The sequence below is a fragment of the Colletotrichum navitas genome, assembly GCF_030913465.1.
Source record: "Colletotrichum navitas strain CBS 125086 chromosome Unknown LY79scaffold_28, whole genome shotgun sequence".
Lineage (NCBI taxonomy): Eukaryota > Fungi > Ascomycota > Sordariomycetes > Glomerellales > Glomerellaceae > Colletotrichum > Colletotrichum navitas.
The window spans coordinates 18,290-45,523 of record NW_026850574.1 but is presented as its reverse complement, the minus strand read 5'-3'; the positions used below and the strand labels follow the sequence as shown (position 1 = coordinate 45,523).

The window sequence follows — 27,234 nt, the reverse complement described above, 5'->3', positions numbered from 1 at the left end:
CCAGGACCCAGATGGATGGCTTCATGAGAATATTTATCAGAACGATCCTCACAGTATAATCAAGAAAAAGACTGATATGTTGTCGCTCATGGTTCAGTGGGTCGTCGTGAGCTACGTTCACAAGTACCCCGTCGCTGTTGAAGCCACACTTCATGCGTCCAAATAAGCTCGATGATCCTTTTGGGTACGACCGCAAGTCTAAGGCAACCTATCTCCGTTAGAAAGTAGGAAGGGTTTAAATAGGCCCATCCCTCCCGGCATTACTGGATTGATTTTCTCATTCTACAAAGCACACAGATCTCGACAGGTTTGTCAGAGAGACCAGACATCACGAGTCCAACCACCACAACCACCACAACCCCATTCAGCCATTCAACCAAATAACCAAATCAGCGACCATTAAGAAGTGCGAACATAATGGGTGCAAAGAAGTACCTCGAAATCGTTCTGACCCAGTACGGGTACAGCTTCGAGAACCCCCCTCCGCAGGAGGTCATAGACCAGCTCAAGATGGAGTACGCCGAGTGGATGCCAGCCTTCTGCTACGAGGAGCCCATGAGCAACTACTGCGAAGGCGTGCCGTCGTACTACATGTACCGCATCGCCCTCGTCCCCAACGCTCTCTTCGTGGTCCTCTTCGGCCTCGCCCTCATCGCTTTCATGGCCACCTTCGCCGCCACCCGCCGTGGCCTGGCGTTCAACATCGCCATGGGCCTGGGCGTGCTCACCGAGATCGTCGGGTACATCGGGAGGATCATTAGCTGGACTAACCAGTGGGAAGAGTCCGGCTTCATGATACAGGTGTGCGCACTCACCACAGCCCCGGCGTTCATGGCTGCCGCGATCTACCTCTGCATCCGCCAGATTGTGACCGCTTTCGAGCCGAAAAACTCGAGGATCCCGCCCGAATGGTACACCAGAATTGTGAGTTCCCCCTGCCCTAAGCCCTACGTAAATGGGACGCTCCAGCTGACCAACCCTTAGTTCATCCCCTGCGATCTGACCTCTCTGGTCCTCCAGGCCGTTGGTGGCGCCCTCGCTTCCGTCGCCCACCACCGCAATGAGTCCACCCACACAGGTGACAACGTCATGCTCGCCGGCCTCGCCTTCCAGGTCTTCACCATGCTCCTCTTCATGGTCGTTGCCGCCGACTTCGGCCTGCGCACCTACCTCCGCGCCCGCGGTGCTCACCTGCCCAACCTCTCCCTCACCCTCGACAACCACCCAGCCATGGTGTGCCTGCGCGCCTCGCGCCGCTTCAAGGCCTTCCTGGTCGCTCTGAGCCTCGCCACCGTCTGTATCTTCGCTCGCTGCATCTTCCGCGTGGTCGAGCTGAGCGGTGGCTGGACCGGACCCCTGATGGCCCGCCAGGACCTGTTCATCGCCTTCGAGGGCGCCATGATTGCCACCGCCGTGCTGGCCCTCAACGTCTTCCACCCGGCCTTCTGCAGCAAGGAGCTGCTCAACCCGCCCCCTCGCAGGGAGATAGTCAGGAGGGAGCGCACGGAGCAGCCGGCCTTCAAGATGGTGAACTTTATTATTGATGAGAACGAGGTCGCCACCCAGGACGCCGCCCAGGACAACACCCAAACGGACGCCGCCCAAGAAGTCTGATGGTGCCGGCGTCGATGAGGGCGACCTCGAGGGATGTTTCGTTTGTGGCAAAAAATTGGAGGGGAGGGGGCTCTTGTGGATAAGAGGTGCAATTATTAATATTGAGACATTGGTGGCACGAACAACCCGATTGCGATTGAATAGGAGTCTTGGTGCAGCTCAGAGAAAGCTGGTTGTCTTTCACTCTCGAAATTGCCGTTTGCTCCAGGCGGTCCTTTTCCAACCTGATGCAGCAAGAGAGACTTAAATAGAGAGCAGGGACATAGACGTACACAGTTAATACAAGGCACGGAAGGAACGTGCTTCTGTTTGCTTTCCTACAACCGTTACGAAACCATTTCGCCAAAGTCCAACAGGCTGATCGTCCATACCCATACTTACACTTACAATGCATATGTTCTCTGGTTGATTGAGATGTATAATCGCTACGAGACATACTGAACGCCGTGTCACCAGGCCATGAGATAGATGTGCAGGAGCTGGAAACATAATTTAAACTGTTTATGTACGGCCCAGTTATGGCTAACCAACTGCTCTTTCGAGACGACAGCAAGCCCCTCAAAGCTTTGTTGTCCCTCAATATACTCTCACTATTGAAGAGTGGTATCTCCACTCAGGTCCGTTTTTTTGTTGCCTACTTGCCGTTTTTCCATTGTACCTATGCCTCATTCCTGATGTTTACATCAGGTCGAATCACTTATCAAAGTAACGCAAGGAGGGGGTATCATGCGAACGCCATCCGAGGCCCTTGGGCTGGCTCTGGAGCCTGAGCTTGGGGTATGCGGGGTATGTAAAGACGAAGGAAATGAACAATATTGCCTGACGCCAAAGGAAAGGGAAACGAGCTTTGTACTCAATCAGGTGCTTTTAAGGGGGTATTACGAATGATTGAGAGATATGAGGAGCCATGCCGGTCCAGTAATATCTGCCGTCATCTAGATCGAGACGTTGCCGAGAGGCAAGATCTTTGACGGATCGCCGATGAAGCGATTGCGATAGTCGACAATGCCTTGTGCAATGCTGGGGAAGTCCTTGATGTTCTGCGATCTCATCTCTTGGAGCAGCTTCCGCAACCCCTCATTGAACTTTGCCCTTTCAGGCCCTTCGTGTGTAGTACCGCCAAGCTGGAGGAGAATTTGGTCGTCTAGAGCGTGGGGGGACGACCGTCAGCGCTCAACATGCTTCGAGAACATGCGACGTGGTCATTAGTCCGTGCGGGGTGAAGGCGACCTACCCGGCAGCTTCATGGACTCGAAATGCTGGTAAATGCAGTCAGCACCCCTGGGACAGTCGCGGCTGGCCAGCTGATCTGGGCAGATGGGGAGGTTCGGGTCGATCCTATTGCTGTAGGTGAGGGACCGAAGCCCGCCAGGGACGGTTTCAGCAAATTTGGGATGATATCGGTAAGCACGGAAATACTGGAGCGGACTCTCGTAGGGGGTGAAGCGGTCGGCGGTTGAGGGCTCAGCAGTGCTATGTGTAACGGGCAGGGCCTATCAAATAAGTCAGTTGTTGAAGTGTGCTCGTGGCGTGAAACGAAGTGTACTTCTCTAACGGCATCAACTCCCTGCTCAGGAGTTGACTCATTGACTCCTAGCGAGATCTGCTCAGGGATTGGTGAGGCTCTAAAACTTTGTTGCTGCAAGTCAGTGTCACTATTGACTAGCGAGACAGAGCTGTCTGCCGCGACTGGACTGAAGGATGGAGACCTTGTCGCCACTGCGGAAGTGGTGTTGTCAGGGGGATTGGAGGCATTTGAAGAGGGCTCTCGGTCTTGCTCCGAAGAACTCGAATCATCAGACTCGCCCATGACAATATCAGAGGCATCATCACTTGTAGCAGGCTGAGACTCCGCGTTATTACCTACGACCTCGTGGTTGACAGGAATCTTGGGAGCAGCAGACACTGGGTTCTCTGTGGAGGGTGGGTCTTTAGGGGAACTTGTTGCGGCTTTACCAATGACCGCATCTTCTCGCAGAGGAGTAGAAGCTTTACTGTCACGTTCCGTCGAAGGGGCCTGGGAGGGGTTGATGGCTGCGGCCTTGGAAGCTGCAGCAGTTGTATCGGTGCTCTGGTCCGCAAGGGCTGCTGCGGCGGCAGGCAATGGGCTTTGCGCCTTGGGCTGAAGTCCTGTCGCTGCCTGAGTGACAACTGGATCGACTGGACGTTGATTAGCTATCTTTGCGAAAGGTGAATGTACTCGAACCGAGGACTAACCAGAATTGCTCTTGAGCTGATTTTGGGGCTCGCCCGATTCATCGGAGTCCTGGTCGAGCTGTTCCATCTGCTCAGTCAACTTCTGCTTCTCCGCCATCTCCTCCTCAATCTCTCTCTCCAGACGAGACATTTGCGATTGAAGAAGGCGAAGCTTGCTCCTCTTCGCCTGCAAACGACTCTCCATAAGAGGAAGATTGGTGCTGACCACGCGGAGCTTTTGGGCTCGGCTCGAGTCATCCTTGACGCGCTTGTCGGACAGCCTGGGTAGGCGCATGGAACTACTGGGTTCGGCCATTGCCGGAGACGTCTGACCGTTGAGATGATCAGATGCACTGGATGCATCCATAGACTGAACTCGCCGCATGCCTGGCTTACTACTCTCTGAATCAAGAGTGGTGTCTGGTGTATGTCTGTTGGACTTCGGAACACCTGACTGGTTGCTCATTGCAGCCTTCAGCTTGGCGCGAGCTTCAGCTAGAGCAATCTTCCGTTTCATGGCCTCTATCTGTTTATCCATGACGTCAATATGGGCTTGCTTTGGCTGAGTGCCTGTGATACCAGACTGAGGCGTGACGACATGGCTCGGAGCTGGGCTAGAGAGCTGGCGCTGGCGAAGACCTTCTGTTAACGGGGGAAAGTCACGGAAAGACGCCGTCTTTCGAGACGGCGTGTCGGTGCGTTGGATGCTCACTGGATCGTCCGTGGGAGACCCTATCTCCATCTCAACATCCTCGTCGTCAGAAGCATCGCTGACATCGATGACAAAGGGCTTGCTTGGCTGTGTGTGGCCAAATGGCCGCTTGTTGGCATTCAAGCTGAACACGAAGTCAGCTGCGACAGGTCGTTTCCGCTGGGTAACAGAGGCAGGTTGTGGGGCGGCCATGAAAAGACCAGGAATAGTCGACGCAGGAGCAATTTGAGGAGCCGGTTGCTGCGAGAGACCAGCCTGGGCATTTTGGTTCGCAGAAGGACCGGTCGGGGCAACAGCGGTTGCTGACAAGGATCTCTGAGTCGGTGATGCTGGGGATGTCTCCTTCGACTGAGCCGCTTGCAATGACCCCTTTCGTTCTACGGCCTTCTGAGCTCGAGCTTCACGGGACTTTTGAAGGGCATCGAGCTTCTGTTGCTGAACAGTTGTCTTCTCGCTCGTATTCGCAACCTGTGTACTGCTGTTAGGCGCCGACGATGCGGGCTTTGCGCCCTTTGCTGCCAATAGACGCGCAATTCGATCTTTTCTCTCTTCCCCAGCTGATTTAGCCGCCGTGAACGACACCGGACCCGTAGGTTTCGAGATTGATGCTGGTGCAGGCGTACTGATAGCCTGAGAGCTGGACTGGCCGTACGACTGAGAGAGACCCGGTGGTTGCGTAGTAGTCGAGAGACCAGGAATGATGCTCTGGCCTGGGGTGCCCGGATCCAGTTTCAGCTCGGCCAAGAGGTCCTTGACAACAGTCCTATCGATGCCCTCGTCGACATAGTCCTGCTGACGGATACCTAGCGGCCACAAGCTGAGAATGGCCGACCGGGCTCTTTGCCGAGCATCCTCCATGGCTTTCTTGGCCGACTGCTGACCGGCGCCGGCCAGGGAAGACTGGGAAGCCTGGCCACGGAACACGTGTGTCTGCGGAGAGCTACTGTGTTGGTTATTCGCTTCAATGTGCGAGTGTACTTCGTGAGGAGACAGGTGAGGGGAGTAGGATCCGGACCGCTCTCGTTCTGTCTGTTTGTCAGCCGCGACCCAAAATAGTGTTCTCGTGGGATACATACCATCAATGCCAGAAGCTGCGGGAGTCTTGATCCCGTCATCTTTCGCACTGCCGTACCAGGTGGCAGTTGCGCATCCAGTATTATCGCTTCCGTTCTGGCCGGCCATCTTCGTAGCCGCTCGCGAGTCTTTGTCAGGTTGCTGGGCACTGGTACCGGGAACAGTGTCTTGCGGCTCGTAGACATCGTCAAGTTCACCGTCGCTTAGCTCGCCCTCCTCGGCATCGTCACTCGTTGACTTTACAAGCCCCTTGGGCGCAGTAGGTGGAAGTACCCTCGAGGCCATAGGTGCCTGGGGCTTGTGTGCATCGTCCGACTGGTAGTACTGCGCTGCTGGGATGAGGTTGGGCCCCTCGCGCGGAGGCTGCCACGACTGTGGGTAAGGAACTTGAGATGCTACCGTCGGTTGCTGTTGCTGCGGCTGCGGCCAACCAAAGCCTTGAGAATGACCATAGCCGAGACCTGGGATCATCGTTTGGTTCTGATCGTACGAGTCTGGTACGGGAGGACGGATATCAAAGGCGTTCGTGTGCGGAGGGTAGGTTGCCGTTGGGGGAGGAAAGGGCGGTATGGTTGGGAAGTAGGGTTGCTGCTGTGCAGGTGGTGCCTGCCCCGGGTATGGTGAGTACCCGTATGGATAATAATTGTTCATCCTGGAGGACTGCGACCGCGATTGGAAGCGATTGACTGCCAAATGTAGGCCACTCAAAAAAGACGATGCCTCGGAAGGGCAAGTGCGCGGCGCGCGCAACTGGCAGTCACCTAGGGATCGAGGTGTGTGGTTTTGGTGGATGCTGCCCCAAAAATCCGTCGGCGGTCCGTGGCTTGTTGCGCTAGAATCGCTAGAACAGCAAAAGCAGGCAAATGAAATCTGGGTAAGTTAGGTCTATGGTCTGGAAAAACAAAAGGAGCATGGCAGTTTGCAGAGAAGGGGTGACCGGGGGTTTGGTGTGGCCAAGGTCGTTGGTGGTTTGCCTGCTTTGCTGAACTAGGATGACCAGAGAAGATTTCACGGCGCGAAAAAAAATAAAAATAAAAAGCTCGTCGGAAAAACAATCGTCATGCACCTCAGATGTGGGCGCGTACCAACCAGCAGAGGCAGTGGTGGGCTCTCCGGATTTAGATAGAGCGAGAAGCTTCTGCAAGAATAAGCGACCCCAAAAACCCGTGTATAATTTTCCCTCCTGTCGCAAAGATGAGAGTTGAGGAACGTTGGTGTCTGATTGATGTCGCTGGAGCTGGACGCGTGTGTTTGGGAGAAAGGGCAGCGTCGGCATCAAAGTTCAAGGCCACCAACTGGCGGCTGCTGACGGAGGCTGGGTGGCGGCTCGGACAGTCGAGTCGAATCGAAGATCCATGGGGAAAGTCCAAAGCCAAATAAATGTCCGTACTTACCCAACTCAAAGGCCGTGCAAAGAGGGAGGGGTCCTCGGGCTGGGGCTAGTCCGGTTCAAGCTGGACTGACTGCGACGGTCTCGCATCACCATTGGGGTTGGCGTCTGTCACGTGTCCCCAGTACCCCCTCCCTGCACCCCCATTGTTTACTTTGATCAGGCGTGCCCTGAGCAACCGTCGTCCTGTATCCCTGTTCATGGCCTAAAGTCAACAATATCCATCCTTACGTCGAATGCCAATCCTCCACTCCCCAGCCTCCCCGAGCTTGCTTTGGTTTTGTCGTTTTCGCAACAGCAATTTCGTCCTAGAGCCTGCGACTCGGCGACTTCTTTCGCATTGTTTTCTTTCACGAATTACCGCTGTATTGCCCTTCGTCAGCTTTGCTTCTGTCTTAATGTTTACTCCATGAGCGGGACATCTACGAGAGACGTTTTGCGACGAACGACACGACATAACCCACGGTTCTGAGAACCCCCTTATCTTAACGACACCACTCCTCCAGCGATTTCCCAAATCATGGCGCAACCGCGCAATAATCCTTTCGCTAGGACTTCGCCCGGTCCTAGCAGCAGTCGGCCGAAGTCCGCAGTCTTCTCCTCCCCATCTCCGTTATCGGCTATGTCTACGCCAACGTCGCATGTCAAAAACAATTCGACTGCGTCAATAGCGCCTGCAGCACCTGCGGCACCCGTTATGTTCTCGGGAACTGGTCACTTCCGCCACAACCGCTCAGATTCGAGGAACAGTGGCTCTGGGACCTTTGCGCCCTCATTCATCAAGGGCGAGGAAATGCGCGGAGAGTCCAACGCGGTCAGGGGTATCGAGGGAGAGAATGACTTCTCGGGAAAGCGTTATGTGTGGCTTAAGGACCCCCAAGCCGCCTTCGTGAGGGGTTGGGTGGTTGAAGAAACCGGAAGCAACAAGATCCTCGTTCAGTGCGACGATGGCACAGTAAGTATTCTAGTCTGCGTGTGCTCGTAACGTAGCTAATCTAGAGGCAAACAGCAACGAGAAGTAGACGCTGAAAGCGTCGACAAAGTCAACCCTGCCAAGTTCGACAAGGCAAACGATATGGCCGAGTTGACCCATCTGAATGAGGCATCTGTGGTCCACAACCTCCACATGAGATATCAAGCTGACCTGATCTACACCTATTCTGGTCTCTTCTTGGTCACAGTCAACCCTTACTGTTCGCTGCCCATCTACACAAACGAATATATCAATATGTATAAGGGCAGGAGTAGGGAAGACACAAAGCCTCACATCTTCGCCATGGCCGATCACGCCTTCCGCAACCTGGTGGACGAGGGCGAAAACCAGAGCATCCTCGTCACTGGCGAGTCTGGTGCCGGCAAAACCGAAAATACCAAGAAGGTCATCCAGTACCTTGCGGCTGTCGCCCATTCAGAGTCCCCGGTCAAGAGCAAGTCTCAACAATCGAACCTCTCTCAACAGATTCTCCGCGCCAACCCTATTCTCGAAGCCTTCGGCAACGCTCAGACGGTACGCAACAACAACTCCTCGCGATTTGGAAAGTTCATCCGTATCGAGTTCAATCGAAGTGGCGCAATTTCTGGGGCATTCATCGACTGGTACTTATTAGAAAAGTCTCGTGTTGTGAGGATCAATGGGCACGAGAGAAACTACCACATCTTCTACCAGCTTCTCAAGGGTGCGGACAGAAAACTGAAGCAGGAGTTCCTCCTGGATGGCATGGACGTCGAGGATTTTGCGTATACGCGCGCCGGTCATGACACCATTGTTGGAGTTTCCGATCGCGAGGAATGGGATTTGTTGATGGAGGCCTTCAGTGTGATGGGCTTCTCAGACAAGGACCAAAGCTCAATCATCCGTACCATTGCCGCGGTCTTGCACCTCGGAAACATCTCCGTTGTCAAGGAAAGTCGTGCTGCAGACCAAGCCCGGCTGGCCCCCGATGCCAAGGAGCAAGCAGCCAAGGTGTGTAAGCTGCTTGGTGTTCCCCTTGAGCCATTCCTGCAAGGCCTCCTTCACCCCAGAGTCAAGGCAGGCCGCGAATGGGTCGAAAAGGTTCAGACCCCTGAGCAGGTCCGTCTGGGACTTGACGCCTTGTCCAAGGGTATCTATGAAAGAGGTTTCGGCGACCTCGTTACACGTATCAACCGTCAGCTGGATCGCACGGGTATGGGACTGGACGACTCGCGCTTCATCGGTGTTCTGGATATCGCCGGTTTCGAAATCTTCGAGGAAAACAGCTTTGAGCAGCTCTGCATCAACTATACCAACGAAAAGCTTCAGCAGTTCTTCAACCACCACATGTTCGTTCTCGAGCAAGAAGAATATGCGAGGGAACAGATTGAGTGGCAGTTCATCGACTTTGGTCGGGACCTCCAACCCACAATCGACCTTATCGAACTGCCCAACCCCATCGGTATATTCTCTTGCTTAGACGAGGATTGCGTGATGCCGAAGGCGACGGACAAGTCCTTCACCGAAAAACTAAACTCTTTGTGGGACAAGAAGTCGAACAAGTACCGGCCCTCTCGGCTTGGCCAAGGCTTTATCCTTACACACTACGCGGCTGAAGTCGAGTATTCCACTGATGGCTGGCTTGAGAAGAACAAAGACCCATTGAATGATAACATCACTCGCCTTCTTGCATCCTCCACAGATAAGCACATTGCCGACCTCTTCGCCGATTGCGCCGACGTTGACGATGACCCTGGGGCCAGTCGCAACAGGGTCAAGAAGGGGCTCTTCCGGACCGTGGCTCAGCGCCACAAAGAGCAGCTTCACAGCCTGATGGCCCAGCTCCACTCGACTCATCCTCACTTCGTTCGCTGCATCCTGCCAAACCACAAGAAAAAGCCCAAACAATTCAACAAACTGCTCGTCCTAGACCAGCTGCGATGTAATGGTGTGCTAGAAGGAATACGTATTGCCCGAACCGGCTTCCCCAATCGCCTCCCTTTTGCCGAATTCCGTCAGCGCTACGAGGTTCTCTGCAAAAACATGCCGAAAGGTTACCAGGAGGGCCAGGCTGTGGCAGCAATGATGCTTGAGAAGCTCGCACTGGATAAGAGCTTGTACCGTGTGGGCCTTACGAAGGTCTTCTTCCGAGCTGGTGTCCTGGCCGAACTGGAAGAGCAACGAGACGCCCTCATCACCGAGATAATGTCTCGATTCCAGTCTGTTGCACGCGGCTACATCCAGCGACGTGTCGCCTACAAAAGGCTGTTTCGAACCGAGGCCACACGTATCATTCAGAAAAACTTCAATACCTACCTTGACCTTATGGAAAACCCGTGGTGGCAGCTTGTCAGCAAGATGAAACCCCTCTTGGGAGCCACCCGCAGCGCTACAGAGGTCAAGAAGAGGGACACAATGATCCGTCAGCTCCAGGACAAGATGAGGCAAGAGGCTGAAGACCGCCACAGGCTAGAGGAGGACAGGCGCAACGTCCACAGCGAGATGATCCGTATCCAGCAGACCTTGGAGAGTGAACGCGCACTTGCCCTTGACAAGGAAGAAATCTTCAAGCGCCTCCAGGTGCGAGAAACGGAACTCGAGGAAAAGCTCTCCGGCGCCATAGAAGACCAGGAGAGACTGGAGGACCAACTCGACGACCTGTTAAAAGCCAAGAAGAGGGCGGAGCAAGACGTCGAGAAGTACCGAGCTCAACTGGAGCAAGCGGCTTTGTTGATCGCGAGATTGGAGCAAGAAAAGTCGGAACTCTCAGCACGAACCGAAGAGCTAGAGCGCTCCATCCAAGAGATTTCTCAAAAGCAATCGGAACGCAGTGAACAGGAGCGACTGCTTGAAGAGGAGATCAAGATGTTGCAGAGCCAGCTCAGCCTCAAAGATCGTAAAGCACGGGACTTGGAGAGCAAGCTTCTCAAGGTCGACCAAGATCTCGAAGTCAAGTTGCGAACGGCGCAAAAGGAACTTCAGTCATCCAAATCGAGAGAGTCCCAGCTTGCTCTCGAGAACCGCCAGGTCCAGCAGCAACTCTCCGAATTGTCCAAGACTTCGACAGATTACGAAGATCTCGTGCGGAAGAAAGAGAGCGAGCTTTCTGTTCTTCGAGGTGATAACAAGAAGTATGAGATGGAACGCCGCACCTTCGAGGAACAGAAGAAATCTCTGGTATCCGAGAAGGAAAACGCTGCAGCCAAGCTTCGGGAGGTTCAGGCTGAGATAACTGCCATCAAGTCACAGCAGTCTCAGCTCGAAAGGGAAGCCGAAGACGCAAAGAAGCTCCTCGAAACTCGCCTCTCCGAAGATGCTCAGGCAGACAAGAACCGCCAGGTTCTGGAGGCCCAGATCAAAGACCTCAAAGATGAGCTCTTCAACATCCAAAAGGAGCTTAGCAGGGAACGCCAATCCCGAGACGATGTCCTGCTACTTAGCGAGCACAAGTTCAACAACCTCCAGGAAGAGTACGACCACCTGAATGAATCAAAGATTATTATAGAAAAGGAGCTCTACGTTCAACAAGACAACCTGCGACGGACCAAGGAAGCCCGCGACACGGCCGAACGGGAACGCGACGAAGCAAGGCAGGAGATCAGACGACTCCGCGTCGCCAAGACTCAGGCTGAAGAAGCTCGCATGCAGGCTGAGATCGAAGGCGAACGGGCCGTTTCTCGAGCCGCTCGTGAAAGAGAGGAAAGCTTGCGAAAAGACCTGGATGCCGCCCAAGAACGCCTAAAGTGGTTCGAGGACGAGTGCGCTAATCTCAATCGACAAGTTGAAGATCTCAACAAGCTCATTCTCTCCTCTGGCGAATTCGGGCTCAAGAATGACCAGGAGAAGGAACGACTTGAGCGAGAGTTGGTTACTGTCAAAGGTCGCCTCAAGGCGTCGGAAAACGACAATCGCGCCCTGCTCAACAAGCTTCAGCAAAAAGGGCTTGAAATCGCACGCTCGAGCTCGAGAGCAAGCGAAGCCTCGAGGAGTCAGGTGCTGGGCCTGCAACGTGAAAAGGCCCGAGCTGACGAGCAGAACACACAGCTGAACAAACAGCTCGGCGAGGCTCAGTTAACAATCGCTGGCCTAGAGAAGAAGGTGGAAAAGTTGCAGCTTAACTTGGAAGACCTGAACCACGAGGTGGCTCGGGAAGCTAAGACCTCGAGGAATGCTGAAAAGACGGCGTCGACAGCCACAGCGCAACTAGCGGAAGCCAACCGAACCGTTGAATCTGAACGCCAGCTTCGTACGCAGGCGCAGACCACTGTTCGCACTCTGCAGTCGACTATGGAAGCTAGGGAGAAAGAGTTACAGGAGTTGAGGGCTCAGATGCTGAAGGTTCTCAAGACGGTCGATCCCGGAGTTGTCATCCCGCCTCAAGCAGACGGTACAAACGAGGACACGCTTAGCAAGAAATTCGATCTGGTTAGGAAAGTTGAGGATCTCCAGCAAAACCTCCGTGTACAAACCGCTGCTCGGACCAACGCTGAGGCACAGCTGGCTGAGCTGCGCTCCGCCCGGGTTGACTCTCCCGTAAGAGGCAAGCTCGAAGAAATGAGTCCCAATGAGGCTCCTTTCAACGGTTCGCCCACATTCCGGCGGTCCAAGTTGCAGGCACGCCAGTACTCGAACAACTCGACTCCCACTCGACGAATCGAATCAGAACCTCTTGACTCGGCTCGTTCCGACAAGACGGCAGATATCCTGAGCTTCAACAACCGCATGGATCTCAAGGCCGAAGTCGAGGAGTTGCAAAACCAGCTCCAGATTGCTGAGATGCAGAACCGGCATCTTCAGAGCCAGCTCGAGCGCAACTCGTCTCCTCCGGAAGATTTCGACGAGAACTCTTCGGTCCTTCGGGTGCAGAAACTTGAGAAGGTCAACAGGCGCTTGCACGACATGCTGGACGATTCGGCTAAGAAGGTATCGGCTCTGGAGAGAAGCATCAGGAGTGGCGAGCTATCTCTGCGTGATATCCAGACCCGATCGCACGAGGAGATTCTCGACGCGCTCAACAGCCAAGAAGAGGCGCGTCGCTCACTTCTGCATAGCCATAGGGATGCCATTTCGGAACTATCAGACGTCAAGAACCATTTCGAAAGGATGCGCCACGACCGGGCTGCCATCGAAGTTGAACTCCGCGACACCAGGTCCGAGCTTGAGGAAATGACAATGGCTCGTGAGCAAGAAGCCGCCAGCCGAAGCCAGCTTCTGCAAGAATTCTCCGATCTGCAGATCCGTCTTGACAACGAAACCTCCAAACTTGCCGACGTCACGTCCAGTTTGAGCCTGTACAAGAGTCGTGCTGATGAGTATTTCAATAAGGTGGAGCAGGCGGAAATCGCGATTTTGAAGGCCAGTCGTGCAGAACAGTTTGCGAAGACGCAAGCCAAGGAAGCCGAGGAGACATGTGCCGAGATCATGTCTGAAAGAGAGAAAATGGACTCCACCATCGAAGATTTGCAACGTCAGAACCAGAGACTGGAGGAGAAACTTGAGGACCTTTCGACCGACCTTGATGCCGCAACCCAAGCCAAAAAGCGCCTGCAGCACGAACTCGAGGACTACCGAAACCAGAGAGCCAATGATATTGAGGACAAGGAAATGAGCATGGAGCAGACTCGGAAGAAGTACCAGGCCGAGTTCGCCACGCTGACCAAGGAGCTGGATCTGGCCCGTGAGGAGAAGCTCTTTAAGCAAGCGGAGATCGCCCGCTTGCGCGAGGAGCTTGACGAGCTGCGCTCTAAGTGGGACGATGAAGTTCTCAACAGCTCGACATGGTCAAAGGAGAAGGCGCGCCTGGAATCAACCCTGGCCGACGTTGTGTCCTCGCGTGATGAGGCTGTGAACGCCCACAGCGATGCCCAAGGCAAGATCGTTACCCTATTGTCCCAAGTTCGGTCCCTCCGCGCGTCAGTGGATGAAGTTACCTCCGAGCGGGACTCCCTCGTTCGAGAGAAGCGCAATATCGAGGCTCGCCTTGAGGAGGCCAAGGCTGGTCTTGAGGACCTCACAAACGGCGACAGCGCTTCCCTGCGTGACGCTGCAAACATCGACAAGGAGATGTTGGAACTCAAGTCCAGTCTGGCACAGAAGGAAGACATTGCCGCAGCCGCGGTGGAAAAGATGAGACGTGCTGAAGCATTGGCATCGGAAATGCAAAAGGAAGCCATGGTCGAACGAGAGGCCAGCACCCAGCTTCAAAAGGACAAGGCAGCCCTCGAGAAGGCTTTGAACGAGATCCAGATCAGATGTGTCGATCTCGAAACTAAGGGCTACTCGAGTGCCAGCCACGACATTAAATTCCTGCACAAACGCATTCAAGAGGTATGTCAGCGTTCCAGCCGCCGTTATGTGGATCATTGACTGACATTATTACCCTTAGCTTGAGTCCCAGCTTGAAGAGCACGAGAATGAAAGGAATAAGTCTCAGCGATCGGTCCGCAATGTTGACCGGATTGTCAAGGACCTTCAGGGCCAGATCGACCGCAAGGACAAGCAGAACACGCAGCTACAAGATGATGTGGCCCGCATGCGTGACAAGGCCGAGAAGCTTCTTCAGACGATCGAGGAGCTTCAGTCGTCGGAGTCTGAAAACCAGCTCCAAGCACGCCGCGCCGAGCGAGAACTTCGCGAGGAAAAGGAGAGAGCCATGCGCCTCGAACGTGAGCTTGAGAGCATCAAGGCCTTGAGGTTCGAAAAAGGAGCCGCCTCCGCCATGGGAAGCGTTCGCGGTGCCTGGCGTACGGGGTTCAGCGTCGACGACGACACGGCCTCGATGATATCTGTGCCCAAGCGGAAAAGCAGCCTTAGTCGGGCGCCTAGTCTCACCAAGGGTTTCTTGTAAGAGATGTGTGATTTGTGGGGAAGTAAAAACACGGAGGGCGTGATAAGGTTCAAATGGGAATGGCTGGCGTGTGTTGGTTTTGGCGTTGAGCCAGAGCCTGTGAGGATCTGTACAAGCAGGCCTGGGGAACAGGCGCGTTTGCTTCTATTGGGGGTGGCGTGTATAGTGTTGTTTTCGGTCTATACGGCGTAGGGGTCTAGTAGCATCGTTTTGCGTTTGGGTTGTGTTATCAAGATTATACAATACCAAGCAAGCTAGCTCATGAAGAAAAGATTATTACGTTCTCGTCCTCATAGGCAAGCATTTATGCTCGTGTAGCCGAGAACATCAAACTTCGCCCAACAGAAATACTTACAACACCTATTTCTGAGCCGTTTGTCCTGATTCTCCCTCCTCTCATCATCTCTTGACGGCCCGCCTGTCTTCCCGAGGTCAGGAGCTTCTGATCAACGCTGTCCAGTTCCACGTCTATCTAGCCGGTTTGATTGCGTACCTGACGGAGGTAGTAGGTCGGTCACAGGCTCTGCTCTGGCCAATGCGCTCGCTGGCTTTGAAATCCTCTACATGCCGCAGCATCACGCGTAAAGCCTTTGCCCCCTCCCTCCCAGCCTTAGCGTCTATAGCCTCCATCTCAGATTGTGTACTCTGGTATCGCGGGTTGCCTTGCCCGTCTTGTTGCATACCTTAACCAAGGCAAGGCATTGAGCTTCTCTCAGGACGGCTGGGACGGCCGGCATACAGGCCGCTACATTCACCTATTGGCGATGCTCATCTCATACGCCGCCGTTAAGACCACGCCATATGCCATGCAATTTGCTTGGTCAAGCATAAAGAAGTGGCGGAAGTTAGAAGAACCATGTTTGGTCATTTTAGGGCTGAAGATGAAATGAGTTATGGCCTCCTCACAACAGAGGCTGAAGATTGGCACACCCATCTTTTATGCCAGTGTTGCGATCTTGCGCCTTTTTATTCAATAATTCGGCTCAGCCTTGGCAACCGACCTCTCAGACCCAACATGTACGACTCTCAACTACGCGCAGGCTCACAGCGGGGTCCAGCAACAGATGTACCACTCACTTCGCTTCGACCGCCTGCAGCAAGCAAGCGCGCGATACAGCGTCAAGCCCAAACGACTAACAGGGAGACAGAATGAAAATCGTACGCCAAACTGCCTCTTCTTTTTTTCTTTTCTTCTTGGCACATTCTATGACGTCCGCTCGTTCTAACTTGAACTCGACCGAGTCCGTACCCTGTCTTCGGCTCCATCGCCAACTCACCCATCAATATTTCTGAGCATTGGACGGCGTGTGTTCTTGCTTGATGGTGTGACTTGAACGACCTCGGACGGTTAACTGTATGCGGGTAGCCGGACACGTTGAGAAAGGGAAGGCGGGGGGCAAACAGCAAGCTCTGAACAGATCCCGCCTCCGCCACCCTTCCCAGGTTCTTTATTTCTCTCTATGCTATTATGAGTAAAAAAGTGAAGCACAAAGCTTTTCACCAACGTGTACGTTTTCTTCGCCTCACTGACTGTATTTTTGCAGCAAATAAGACCGTCTGCGGGTCTCAGGGGCCATCCGAGATGGGCTCGACGAACAGTCACGAGATTCGCCAGATTGTAGACGAAGCCGTCATTACGCTACGGTCCGGACAGCATCGTCAGCAACGGCAGTCGTCCCGCCACCACCGGCCCGGCGAAGTGATCTCTCTCGATGAAGACGACGATGGTGTGCTTTTCGGGGAGGGGGGCGACTACGCCACTTACAGCACCGATGATGACGGTACTTGGGAGCCGGGCTACGACTCGGCCTCTGAAGGTCTAATCTGTGGCGAGGATTGTTGTTGTTCGGACTCGGGGTGGAGTGAGTGCTGTTACGAGACAGTGGAGTGCTGTGTCGGCGGCGGTGGACGGGGAAGGGATCGAGGGTCGAGGCATGAGAACCACGGCGTCAGGGCGAAGAAAGAGAAGGCGTGCAAAGAGTGCGAGAAGAAGCAAATGTGCAGAAAGTGTAGGAGGCAAGCACCTTGTTTCTGGAGCCGTTGTTATCCGGTCTCGGGGAGAGGCGACTGGGGCGGCGGTGTCGTTGGGGTTTCGAGGTGTCCCGGTGAGGTGCGTTGCGCCTCCTTCTCCCACCTTCCCCCGCCCTCCCTCAATTTAGGAGGGATGTAGCGGAGGGGTTTCAGAGAGCTCGCGACTGACTGAACAACAATAGCAAGATCCGAAGAAATGGGATCTCAAAATCGACAACTGCCCCGGTCGCCTGATGTCCCGAGGCATGACGATGAGATGTCTTTGCGGCGGCCCTGGCTCGTGCAGAGACTTGCGGCCGTCTCCGGCGGCCACCGGGCGACGGTATGCAGCCAGGCACCGGACGGCGCCGAGACGCTGCGAAGAGGTCCTGGACGACGCGGATGGATCGCAGCCGCCGAGACGCGGTCGGCGACGGACCCTGCTGTTCGAGGAGTTCGAAGCGTCCCCCCGTAGTGCATCGAGCAGGATGGACCCCGAGGAAGGGTATCGGTATCATGAGCGGGACGGACCCGCCGGAAGCAGGGGCTGGAGACGGCGGAGGCGGAATGGGAGTGTGGATAGCGGGGGTTCATTTGCCATGCATGGTGCGCTGTGGGACGATGAGCCCCGAAGCAACTTCAGGGGCGATGGCGGTGGTGGTGTAGAGGATGCATGGAACAGGGGGCGGACGAGAAGTTGGGTGAGGAGGTCGGATCTGGGCGAGAGGACTGGGGAGGTTGACAACCGGTCAGAGGGGAGCTCCTACGCGGTTCGAGAAAGAGAGGGGATGATTGTGTCGAGGAGAGAGGACGGGGGTGGGAGAGTCGTACGATTTAGAAGGGGTTGATGGTTTTGTCACGTCTCTGTCCCCCTTACGTGGGAGCGGAGGAGATATCAAAAAAGGAGGGCATCTTGATCTAAGATGGTCATATCTTATTTTATCAACGGCGCACTGGATATAGCATAAAGTTCGTTCAAGCAGCCTCCCATACCGCATGGTCTCATTACATCTCTTGCCTTCCCCTTTTCAAATAATCAATATACTCCTTCCCTCGGGCATAGTTCTCATCGGACTTGCATAGAAACCCTTTCGTAGCTCTTGACATCGTTAGGCATGCGGTAAATGCACAACTCCCTACAAAAGAGACCCCACTCGCCACTCGTGGCCTCCCGGACGGCATCCTGCATGTCGCGGCCGTACCGCTCACGGTAGGCGCGCTTGATGGCTTCCAGGTGGTGGCGGTCCCAGTGGAAGCGGACGAGGCGCGAGATGAGCAGCTCGCGGCGCAGTTCGTCCTTGCGGCTCGCCGTGAGCGCGTGGTGGACGAGCAAGGCGTCGCGGACGGGTTTGTTAATGACGCCGTTGAGAATGTGGGCCAGAAGTTCTCCCTGCGTGAAAAGGTCAGACAACTGCGTTTCTAGGTTCAAAAAGAGACACTTCACTTACCACGAGGTTGCCGCTCTTCTTGAGTGCGTCGCGGGCAAAGTTGGACTTGTAGGTACGCTCGTACAACTTGAGCACCTCGCGGAGGTGCGAATCGCTTCTCTGCACGACGATGCCGATCATGAGCGACTCACCGCCCTTGTCCGATTTGACGGCCTTGCGCAGATCGGCAACGTCATCTTCGACGAGGTGGTAGTCAAGAGCGAGGCGGCGGCCGTAAGGGTCGTACTCCTCCATCCTGCGCTCCTCGAGCACCAGCAGCACGGCCTTCTTGAACTTGTCCTCCTTCAGCTCGGTCTTCATGCACTTGGTCAGACTGTTGTCGTACTTCTTGTCGTTGAATCCTTCCTTGATGAGGTGAATCTCGTGGTTCGTGCGGCCCATGAGGGACTCGATGAGGAGCTCCCGGCGCGTCTTGTCGCCTTGGTACCAAAAATTAGCCCAGTACGCCTCGCTCTCCCACCGGCCCAGCGCGGTGGCGTAGCAGGCCTTCATGAGGTTCGGCTCAGAATCCTTGAGGCGGGAGCGGATGTGCTTGGCCACGTTGACACCTTTGCGCTCCGGACCAGTCTTAACAAGCGCCTTGTACTCCTTACGAAGATCCATGATTTGTTCGTGAGTAAGGCCAGGCAGAATTTCAATCAGAGGCTCCGTGTCGGGATTTTTCCTGTCGCTGCGGAGTGCCTTTGCAATCCTTGCAGCATCGTCTTCAGTATCGTGGAACCGCGCCCGCCGACGTCGCCGGCCCTCGTCGTCAGAGCCGAGCGGAGAGACGGGCTCCATGACATGGAGATCATGTGGCGAGGAGGCCAGCAGCATTGGTGATGGCATTGGTGACATATCCTGGTATGTACCGTGATACGACTCCAGCAACGGTGATCCTGGCGCATTCGCCAACGACATGCTCATGTTGAGTGAGTGGTGGCCTGTGTTCACAGACAAGTTTGACATGCGACGAGTCGGCGGCTGGGGCGACTTGTCACGCTTGCGACTTCCAGGCTCCACGGTCAAGATGTTTGACGAGGTACGGGGGTCGTTGCCGTAGTATGCCTGAGCGCCAGCCGAGATCTGTGGTCCTGGGCTCGGCACGCGGCCGGAGTACCGGGGCTCGGGGTTCAAGCCCGTATTGGACGCATGAGGGTCAAAGCCATAAGCAAGGTTCTCTTCTAGCGCCTTCTTCTTTTCCTCCTTCTTTCTGGCCTTCTCATCAGTCTTTGCGTACTCGTACGGCTGAGGCTGAGCATAAGCGTAGCCGCCGGGAGAGACGGGGCGAGGAGGCTTGGCGGGGGGTATAGGTCGCCCGTGTCTGGACGAGGGGGTTTGGGGGGCGCATATTCAGCCTCGTTGCCGTATCGGCTATTGCTGCGGCTGTGACTGCTGTACTTGGCGGGAAGATATTTCAACTTGTCGTCGTCGCGAGGGTCGGAGGCGCGCGCTTGCTGGTCTTGGTAGGTTTCGCGCGAGCTGCGGTAGTAGCTGTCTTGAGGAGAAGAGGGCGGGCGGTAGGATGATGCGCCGCGGCGGTCGTCGTAATCGTAGAGGGACCTGGTGCCAGGGAACATTGCGTCGCTGCCGTCCTCCGGATAGGGGATGGCTCCCGACATGGTATTGCCGGCACCGGGCTCGGCGGTGACAACTTGCGCCCCTCTGTCGCGGGCATATCTGTCGTTGAGATCGTCCTCCGGGTAAGCGTAGCTGGGCTCACGCGGGGGATCAACCATGGCCGGAGGCGCGGGGCCGCGGCTGCGACTGCGCTCGCGACGGCCCGGAGAGCGCGAACGGGTGCGGCGACTGCGGTCGTCGACCTGGAGAGACATGGCAACAGTTGGGATGTTCCTGGGTTTCGAGCCGGGTTTGTCGCTGTTTGTTTTTGGTGTCGGAGTGCAAACTGAACCTCGGATCAGAGGCCAAATAAGGTGGGGGTGGGGGGGTTAGAGCTCGAGTTGAGACAAAACGTGCGGAACGGGAGGTGAGGGGCTCTTTTCGTCAGAATGTGGGTTGTGGACAGGTGGAGGGCGGCTCGGGCTCCTCTTTCAATTTATCGGATGGGAGAATATGGGATGCCGCGTGCTTCTTTACTTCAATTGAGGAGCGCACGGCGGAATTCAAGTACTCGAGCTTAATGCTCCGGCCTAGGATGAGAGGTGGATAGAGGAGGAAAATATAGACAAGCTGGAGTAGGCAGCAACGACATGTAAGAGCAAATGAGAGAGGGGTCTGCAGATGGGACTCTGGATATGGGAAAATGGGGTGTAAGCATGGCCAGGCTGCGCTACAAGCAGCCAGCCATCCATAAGAAGCAAGGTGGGCTGAAAGTAGGTGAAACCCACCCAGTTGCATAGCGTCGTCGACCCCTTTTTGACCGGAGCAAGCCACAGCAGCCATGCAGGAAGCTGAGGAGGCTCGCATCGTCCCCTGTCAGGAGTTGCTGTCCACAGTAGCTCGCGCCGCCTGCTGCATGGGCCGCTGGCTGCTGGCTATGGGCTGCTGACGAATAAGGCTCCGGGACATTCCCTGAGATTAACAGACCAGTGCGATAAGGTAGGTGTACTTCTTGGATCTGCTGATCGTTTTTCTCCGCTCTGGGCTGTGTAGTTGTATTGAGGGGGCCAATGGCCGTGATGGCCTCAAATCTTGGGGCCCTCAACAGTGTCAAGCCTGCCTCCCAACACCGGCCCCCCGTGCACCAAGACCCCTTCGGCACTTCGGAAGCGGGGGGGGGGAGGGGGGACAAGTGAAAGTCTGGATGGATCTGGGGAGGAGGGCCGAGGGGCTGTGAGCACCGGCAAGTCCGTAGCAACGGGTCCACGGTGCTTCTAGGCACGCTAGGTTCTCCGTCTCATGGGGTTCGGCGGCGGCGGTGACGGCGACGAAGGGGATCCTCTGCCTCAGCCCAAGTAGCCCTGGCGGCCACGGTGATGTGTGATGACATGTTGCAGCGGGGCGGGGCCGGGATACCCGCCTTGTTAGGCTACCTGCCCTATCATCTTGCTCCCGCTGCGGACGCTGCGGACGCTGCAAGGGCCTTGGGGGCTGAATACTGTACGAAGTGCATTAGGTAAGGTAAACGACGTGCCTGGTGGTTGCTTCTTACTGTTGCTGTGATGCAAGCAATATCCGCTAGGCCAACAACGACGACGACGACGTTGTTGGGGCTTCGGGGGAGTGGGGATTACGAGCACGCACGCACAATGGGAAGGGCTTGGGGTTGCGGAGGCCTTAGGTAATCAGTATTAGGTAAGTCGTGGAGAATCGGAGACTTTCGGCATACTCCGCATCACCACGGCCGTTGCTGTGCAATCGGCACAATCGGGATAAGCCGGCTGCACGGGCCATCCAAAGCTCCACAGGTGTTCGAGCTCTCCCAACGGAACCATTTCGGAGTCGATGGAACTTTTGTTACTACCTGCAACCGAGTCCTTTTTCCTTCATTTTCCCCCCCCGTCTCTTGAGATCTTCGGTACATCTAGCACTACGTTTAGGTGTCTCTTCCCATACACACTCGACGTCATCTCACCTCAATTGGCTTGATCCAAGTTCCAAGTGCCGCTTCTCTGCTCTCCAATTCCCCCATTTCTCCAAAAAAACCAAAAAAAAGGCTAGCATCGCCCGACATGCTTCGTTCGGCGCCAGCTCGTCGCGCCGCTTCCGGCCTGGCCAACTCGCGGCTTACCGCTGTGCCGAGGACATGCGCGAAGAGGCTGTCCACATGCTCGACCCGACACACCACCTCTTCCCCCGCGGCTATTTACCCCGCGATGAACTCGTCCTGTTCATTCAACTTGGCCAGGCCCTTCTCCCTCCAGCGAAGCATTCACACCACCGCCCCCAGAATGGTCGAGACACGCACTGAAAGCGACGCCTTTGGCGAGGTCCAGGTCCCCGCGGACAAGTACTGGGGTGCCCAAACCGAGCGTTCCCTCGAGAACTTCAAGATCAACCAGCCCCAGGACCGCATGCCCCCGCCGATCGTCAAGGCCTTTGGTATCCTCAAGGGCGCCGCTGCCACCGTCAACATGCGCTACGGCCTCGACGAGAAGATCGGAAAGGCCATCCAGCAGGCCGCCGCCGAGGTCGCCGAGGGCAAGCTGCTCGACCACTTCCCCCTCGTCGTCTGGCAGACCGGCTCCGGCACCCAGTCCAACATGAACGCCAACGAGGTCATCTCCAACCGCGCCATCGAGATCCTCGGCGGCGTCAAGGGCAGCAAGAAGCCCGTCCACCCCAACGACCACGTCAACCGCTCCGCCTCCTCCAACGACACCTTCCCCACCGTCATGCACATCGCTGCGGTCCTCGAGATCGAGAACGAGCTCATTCCCTCCCTCAAGAGCCTGCGCGACGCCCTCCAGAAGAAGGTTGACGAGTTCGACGCCAAGCAGATTATCAAGATCGGCCGCACCCACTTGCAGGATGCCACCCCCCTGACCCTCGGCCAGGAGTTCTCCGGCTACGTCGCCCAGCTTGACGCCGGCATCAAGAGAGTCGAGTCCTCCCTTCCCGACCTTCGCCTGCTCGCTCAGGGTGGCACCGCCGTCGGTACCGGCATCAACACCTTCCAGGGCTTCGCCGAGGCCATCGCCGAGGAGGTCACTAAGATGACCGGCACCGAGTTCAAGACTGCCCCCAACAAGTTCGAGGCCCTTGCCGCCCACGACGCCATCGTTCAGGCCCACGGCTCCCTCAACACCGTTGCTGCCTCCCTGTCCAAGATCGCCCAGGACATCCGCTACCTTGGCAGCGGTCCCCGCTGTGGTCTCGGCGAGCTCATCCTCCCCGAGAACGAGCCCGGCAGCAGCATCATGCCCGGCAAGGTCAACCCCACCCAGTGCGAGGCCCTCACCATGGTCTGCGCCCAGGTCATGGGTAACCACGTCGCTACCACCATCGGCGGCATGAACGGCCAGTTCGAGCTCAACGTCTACAAGCCTCTTGTCATTCGCAACCTTCTCCACAGCGTTCGCGTCCTCTCCGACGGCATGCGCTCCTTCGAGAAGAACCTGGTTGCCGGCCTGCAGGCCAACGAGGAGAAGATTGCCAGCATCATGAAGGAATCGTAAGTCCCAACCCTTCCTCCCCCCCCTCCCCTGTTCCCGCATGGATCTTGTTCGCTAACGCCTGACAGCCTCATGCTGGTCACCTGCCTCAACCCCAAGATCGGCTACGACATGGCCTCCAAGGTTGCCAAGAACGCCCACAAGAAGGGCCTCACCCTCAAGGAGTCCGCCCTCCAGCTCAACGCTCTCTCCGAGGAGGAGTTTGACAAGCTTGTCCGCCCCGAGCTCATGATCGGCCCCAGCCCTTACAAGCTGTAAATAGGCAGCTGTTGGCCATGTTTATACGTCCTGTGCTTTTGAGCCCAAGTCCCTCCCGGCGCCTTGTAAAATTACGTAACGATATCCTGTTACCTATGAAAGGAAACATTGCGGTCCTTGAGCGATCCGTTTTGTAGAATTGAAACTCGTAAAATACGAAAGAAAAAATCACATGTGATGCCCGAGAGTCCCCAAATCGATGGACTAGTCCGCCATCCTCGCATGTGATGGAAATCCGTACCCCGCACCACATGCTGGCGCCGTCTCTCGGACGGGAGAAGGCCTTGGATGTGCGCCAGTTCGTCGGACTGTCTCACTGTATATGGGACGAGGTCCGTCGTGCATCTTTTTCCTGTAGCGGGGGTGAGTGTGCACGCCCGTCCGATCGGAGGTAACTCCCGCATGACCATGTGGAAAAAAAAGGGGCTGCATGCCAAGTTTCCCGCCCAAGATAAAGGCTCCTGGGGGAGGTGAATGGGCGGGTGAGTGTGGGCATTTCATGACACCATATGAGTTGCCGGATCGAGACACCAACCTGTTGCTCCTTGGATATCATTGGTCGACCGAAAAGGCTATGTAAGTCGCGAGGTAGGCATCCACGTTTGCTCCGACTCCCCGCTCATTAGTATGCACGGCGGAACGCTCACCCACAAATCCAATGTCGGCCCGGTTCGGATCCGTTGGCGTTCGTGGCCGACGAGAGCGTTTTCTTCCGATCCCACAGGCGCGGTAACTCCGACTCCTCCGCCACTGAGGGGCTGCTCGCCAATAAGCCGGTCGTTTATGATTGGCAAACACTGTGGCGCGGCTCCGTTCGCAGCTACTACCTCGTAGATGCCCAAGTAGCCTCTACTGGACTGATCTTGTATTCCACGATGCTAAGCTTTCCTTGCACAGTGTCCTGACAGTCTGATCGCCCCTTTGAGCGATACCATTTGTCAAATTGTACAATAGGGGCCTCGAACAGCAAAACGTGCTCGAGATGGCCTGCGTTCGCATGCGTCAGTAGGAAGCCGCGGTGGGTAAATGAGTCTGCCCGTCTTCTCGCCAACAAGTATTGAGTCCGTTAGATGGTTGTATAAGCTGAAGTGAGACCGTGGTTATGCGATAAGCGGCCCGTTTGAAATATCAGCCTAATCATTTCCCTTTCGTATTACTCTGATTGTGTGTCTCTTGCCTTTTCTTCTTCTTCCCCGGTTAGTTTAGGCAAACGATTAAGCCTATTATTGCTATTGTCATGCAACGAAGTGTATTGCACCGACGTCCGGGTATCCGCAAGACATCGCAAGAACATAGATACTCAGTGTTACGTTGAAACTTTTGAGACACTGTGTATGACATTCGTTTCGGGTGGTTAAACAAGGAATACTTGCCCCCTATATTGACAAGATATAAGAACTCAATATCTCCAGACAATTTGCGCTGGCATGGTGCAAGAAACGCCCCACGTCGAGAAGTTGGCACCTAGCGGCCCGGTACCACAGAGGGGGCGGCGACCAAGATTGCAACGGTTTAGACCATATAGCACCCGACATTACGCCCCTACATGCTCGAACAAACAGGCAATATGTCGATAGAGAACTCTGTCTTTGCCTCCCCTGGGCCAAGTCCATCAAGCTTAGCACCGAAAATATCCGCGTCTTTTGAAGTGCAAGGTGGAAGGCAAGCATAAGGGGGCTCCTCGGTATGGGCTGAGGGGGGAGGGCGGAGGTTGCTATTTCTGCCGAGCATTACGGGGCACGATGAACGTACGGGCCGTGTCACATATGTAGATGTACATCGTATTGTGGTGCTGGTCGCGGAAGTCAGGCGTCCAGTGCCAGCTTTCAGCTGGAGACTGTTACGGGAGAAGCCCTGTTCAGTGATTGTAACACAATTTTACCTTTTGTTTCCAGTCTTGTCCCTTTAGATCCGAATGTGAAATCCCCATCCATGAAACAGTACGACATAGAGCAAGGACCCTCGATCTTGCGGTGTGACGGGTCAGTTTAACCATATCATCATCAACACCCTCCTACACTACTACGAGGAACTGGGACGTACTCTGAATCGTCTTTGAAGGGGCCTCAAACTCCTGTATCCTCAATTCAGCTGGGTACACTGGGGGTTTGACCCCGATTCACGGCGGGGTCCGATTCACGGCTTGCCAGCGCACAAGGAGCCCACCCGGCACGTTTCTGCCGCCCACAAATAATAGATCCCGGTAACACACACACACACACCCCATCCAGAATACCCGTGCATCCGGACCCGAGACCAGGCAGTGATACCCGGCATGCCTTGTTCTTCCTGTGTTTGGTCACCCCAAGCCTGGTACGGCAACCTCGATTAGGAAGCTAATACCACCATATCACCTCTACTACCTTGCTCGGCGGTCCCTGCTGTCTTCTTCTTCCGGGCAGATTGCTCTATAGAAACATTTGGGGGGGGGGAGGGGGGGGGGCAAGGGGCGTTTGGCAACCGCGAGTCGCAATGGCTCCAAAGCGACCATCTCCGAGGCGACATTTGTCGTAGGCGAGATGGCCGGTCCTTTTTGTTTTGTCCTCATTGGCCATCGGCATTACCGGCCAACGGCACTACCGAAGTCATCGAGAAACGGTGAGTGGGAGGGCGTCGTGCCACCGGCATCATTTCACGAGACTTCCGCCCCCACGATGATCTGTGGAGCATGGCAGAAAGCTTGTGCTGCCGAGTTCCGTTTAAACGTCCCCGGCGAATTAGTTTCGGAGTGAACGATGCCGCCGTTTCCATCCTCTCTTCCTTTACCTATTTAGTAATTTACTTTGGATCGCGTACCGCTGAGAGGAAAAATAGAAGAAAAAAAAGAAGAAGAGAAAAAAAAGGGCTTGATTACCATGTCCCGCTGTCGACTGGTCGACGGGCCCCGAAGTCCAACAGGACAACGTCACCATCCATGGCCTTCTTTGTGCGTGTCGGCGTCCCAAGTCGTCATCATGCCCGACGCGGGCGGCTAGCGAATGACGGTTCGTACATTGTTCGCACCACCGTTGACGCTACATACATAACCCAATCGGGAAGCGACGTGGATGGGTAAGTCAAAGGCGTCGAAGAACATATGACGCAGACAAAACCGCCCTCCTTTCGTGACCCGCGGCCCCCATCCCCATCATACTACAGACCCGTCCTGTCAGACGTAGGTCGGCAGGTGGGACCCGCCGCTACCTCGGATGGAAGTCCTTTCGCAAGCCCTATGACGCTGGGAAAGTTGACGAGCCTCTCTCGCTGTATATGGCGCATGGCACCAGAGCTTGAGCCGCTTGTGTCTTCTACCACACATGGCACCAATACTGTTTGCTAACATTCTCCCGAGGCCCCTTTACGATGGTAGTGAGACACGGCCTGGTGCGAGATGCCTGAATGTCGGGATCATAGGGTGATTGCCGCATCAGCAGCACCTTTTCTTCGCTTCGGGCCGTCGGTGGCTTGTAGCCTGTCCTCCCATTTCACCAGGTCGTGTATCTCGAAGCAGCTCAACGGTGCTCCCCCCGCGTCTCTTCCTTATCCGCTGTGTAGTATGGCACTCCCCAGAGCTGCCAACGCGACAGGGTAAACTCACTGGATATTACATGGAAAACACGTTGGTTGAAATAGTAGTTATTGTCATTCCCGCCTAGACCAGCGCCGCGCTTTAAAGGTGTAAAAATATGGTATCACAATA

The 27,234-nt window shown here is 55.4% G+C and overlaps 5 protein-coding genes across 5 annotated transcripts; 3 read left to right on the top strand and 2 right to left on the bottom strand.

Annotated features, from left to right (window-relative positions):
• The first annotated feature begins 276 nt into the window (after window positions 1–276).
• LY79DRAFT_703401 (RTA1 like protein) lies at window positions 277–1,737 on the top strand. Its single transcript, XM_060564964.1, has 2 exons — window positions 277–924; window positions 985–1,737. Exons 1-2 carry the CDS (start codon window positions 418–420, stop codon window positions 1,612–1,614), a joined length of 1,137 nt encoding a protein of 378 aa, XP_060414288.1. The 5' UTR covers window positions 277–417; the 3' UTR covers window positions 1,615–1,737.
• Window positions 1,738–2,549: 812 nt separating this feature from the next.
• LY79DRAFT_669552 (uncharacterized protein) lies at window positions 2,550–6,067 on the bottom strand (the record flags this gene model as incomplete). The annotated part of the gene is made up of 5 exons (XM_060563658.1): window positions 2,550–2,758; window positions 2,849–3,107; window positions 3,161–3,774; window positions 3,832–5,547; window positions 5,599–6,067. The coding sequence occupies 5 exons, from the start codon at window positions 6,065–6,067 to the stop codon at window positions 2,550–2,552; spliced, it is 3,267 nt and encodes a 1,088-aa protein (XP_060414287.1).
• Window positions 6,068–16,367: 10,300 nt separating this feature from the next.
• Window positions 16,368–17,270, top strand: LY79DRAFT_590069 (uncharacterized protein; the record flags this gene model as incomplete). Its single annotated transcript, XM_060561102.1, has 2 exons — window positions 16,368–16,895; window positions 17,103–17,270. The coding sequence occupies 2 exons, from the start codon at window positions 16,368–16,370 to the stop codon at window positions 17,268–17,270; spliced, it is 696 nt and encodes a 231-aa protein (XP_060414286.1).
• A 591-nt stretch (window positions 17,271–17,861) lies between these two features.
• Window positions 17,862–20,057, bottom strand: LY79DRAFT_579566 (annexin ANXC4; the record flags this gene model as incomplete). Its single annotated transcript, XM_060560036.1, has 3 exons — window positions 17,862–18,185; window positions 18,244–19,546; window positions 19,624–20,057. The coding sequence occupies 3 exons, from the start codon at window positions 20,055–20,057 to the stop codon at window positions 17,862–17,864; spliced, it is 2,061 nt and encodes a 686-aa protein (XP_060414285.1).
• A 1,797-nt stretch (window positions 20,058–21,854) lies between these two features.
• LY79DRAFT_590067 (L-Aspartase-like protein) lies at window positions 21,855–23,555 on the top strand (the record flags this gene model as incomplete). Its single annotated transcript, XM_060561101.1, has 2 exons — window positions 21,855–23,296; window positions 23,366–23,555. 2 exons carry the CDS (start codon window positions 21,855–21,857, stop codon window positions 23,553–23,555), a joined length of 1,632 nt encoding a protein of 543 aa, XP_060414284.1.
• Window positions 23,556–27,234: the final 3,679 nt, after the last annotated feature.

Excerpts from the sequence above, each read along its gene's own strand:
- LY79DRAFT_703401 (XM_060564964.1), top strand. The coding sequence starts at position 418 with ATGGGTGCAAAGAAGTACCTCGAAATCGTTCTGACCCAGTACGGGTAC. Across the intron at positions 925-984 it reads CCGAATGGTACACCAGAATT|TTCATCCCCTGCGATCTGAC; the intron begins GTGAGTTCCCCC and ends ACCAACCCTTAG.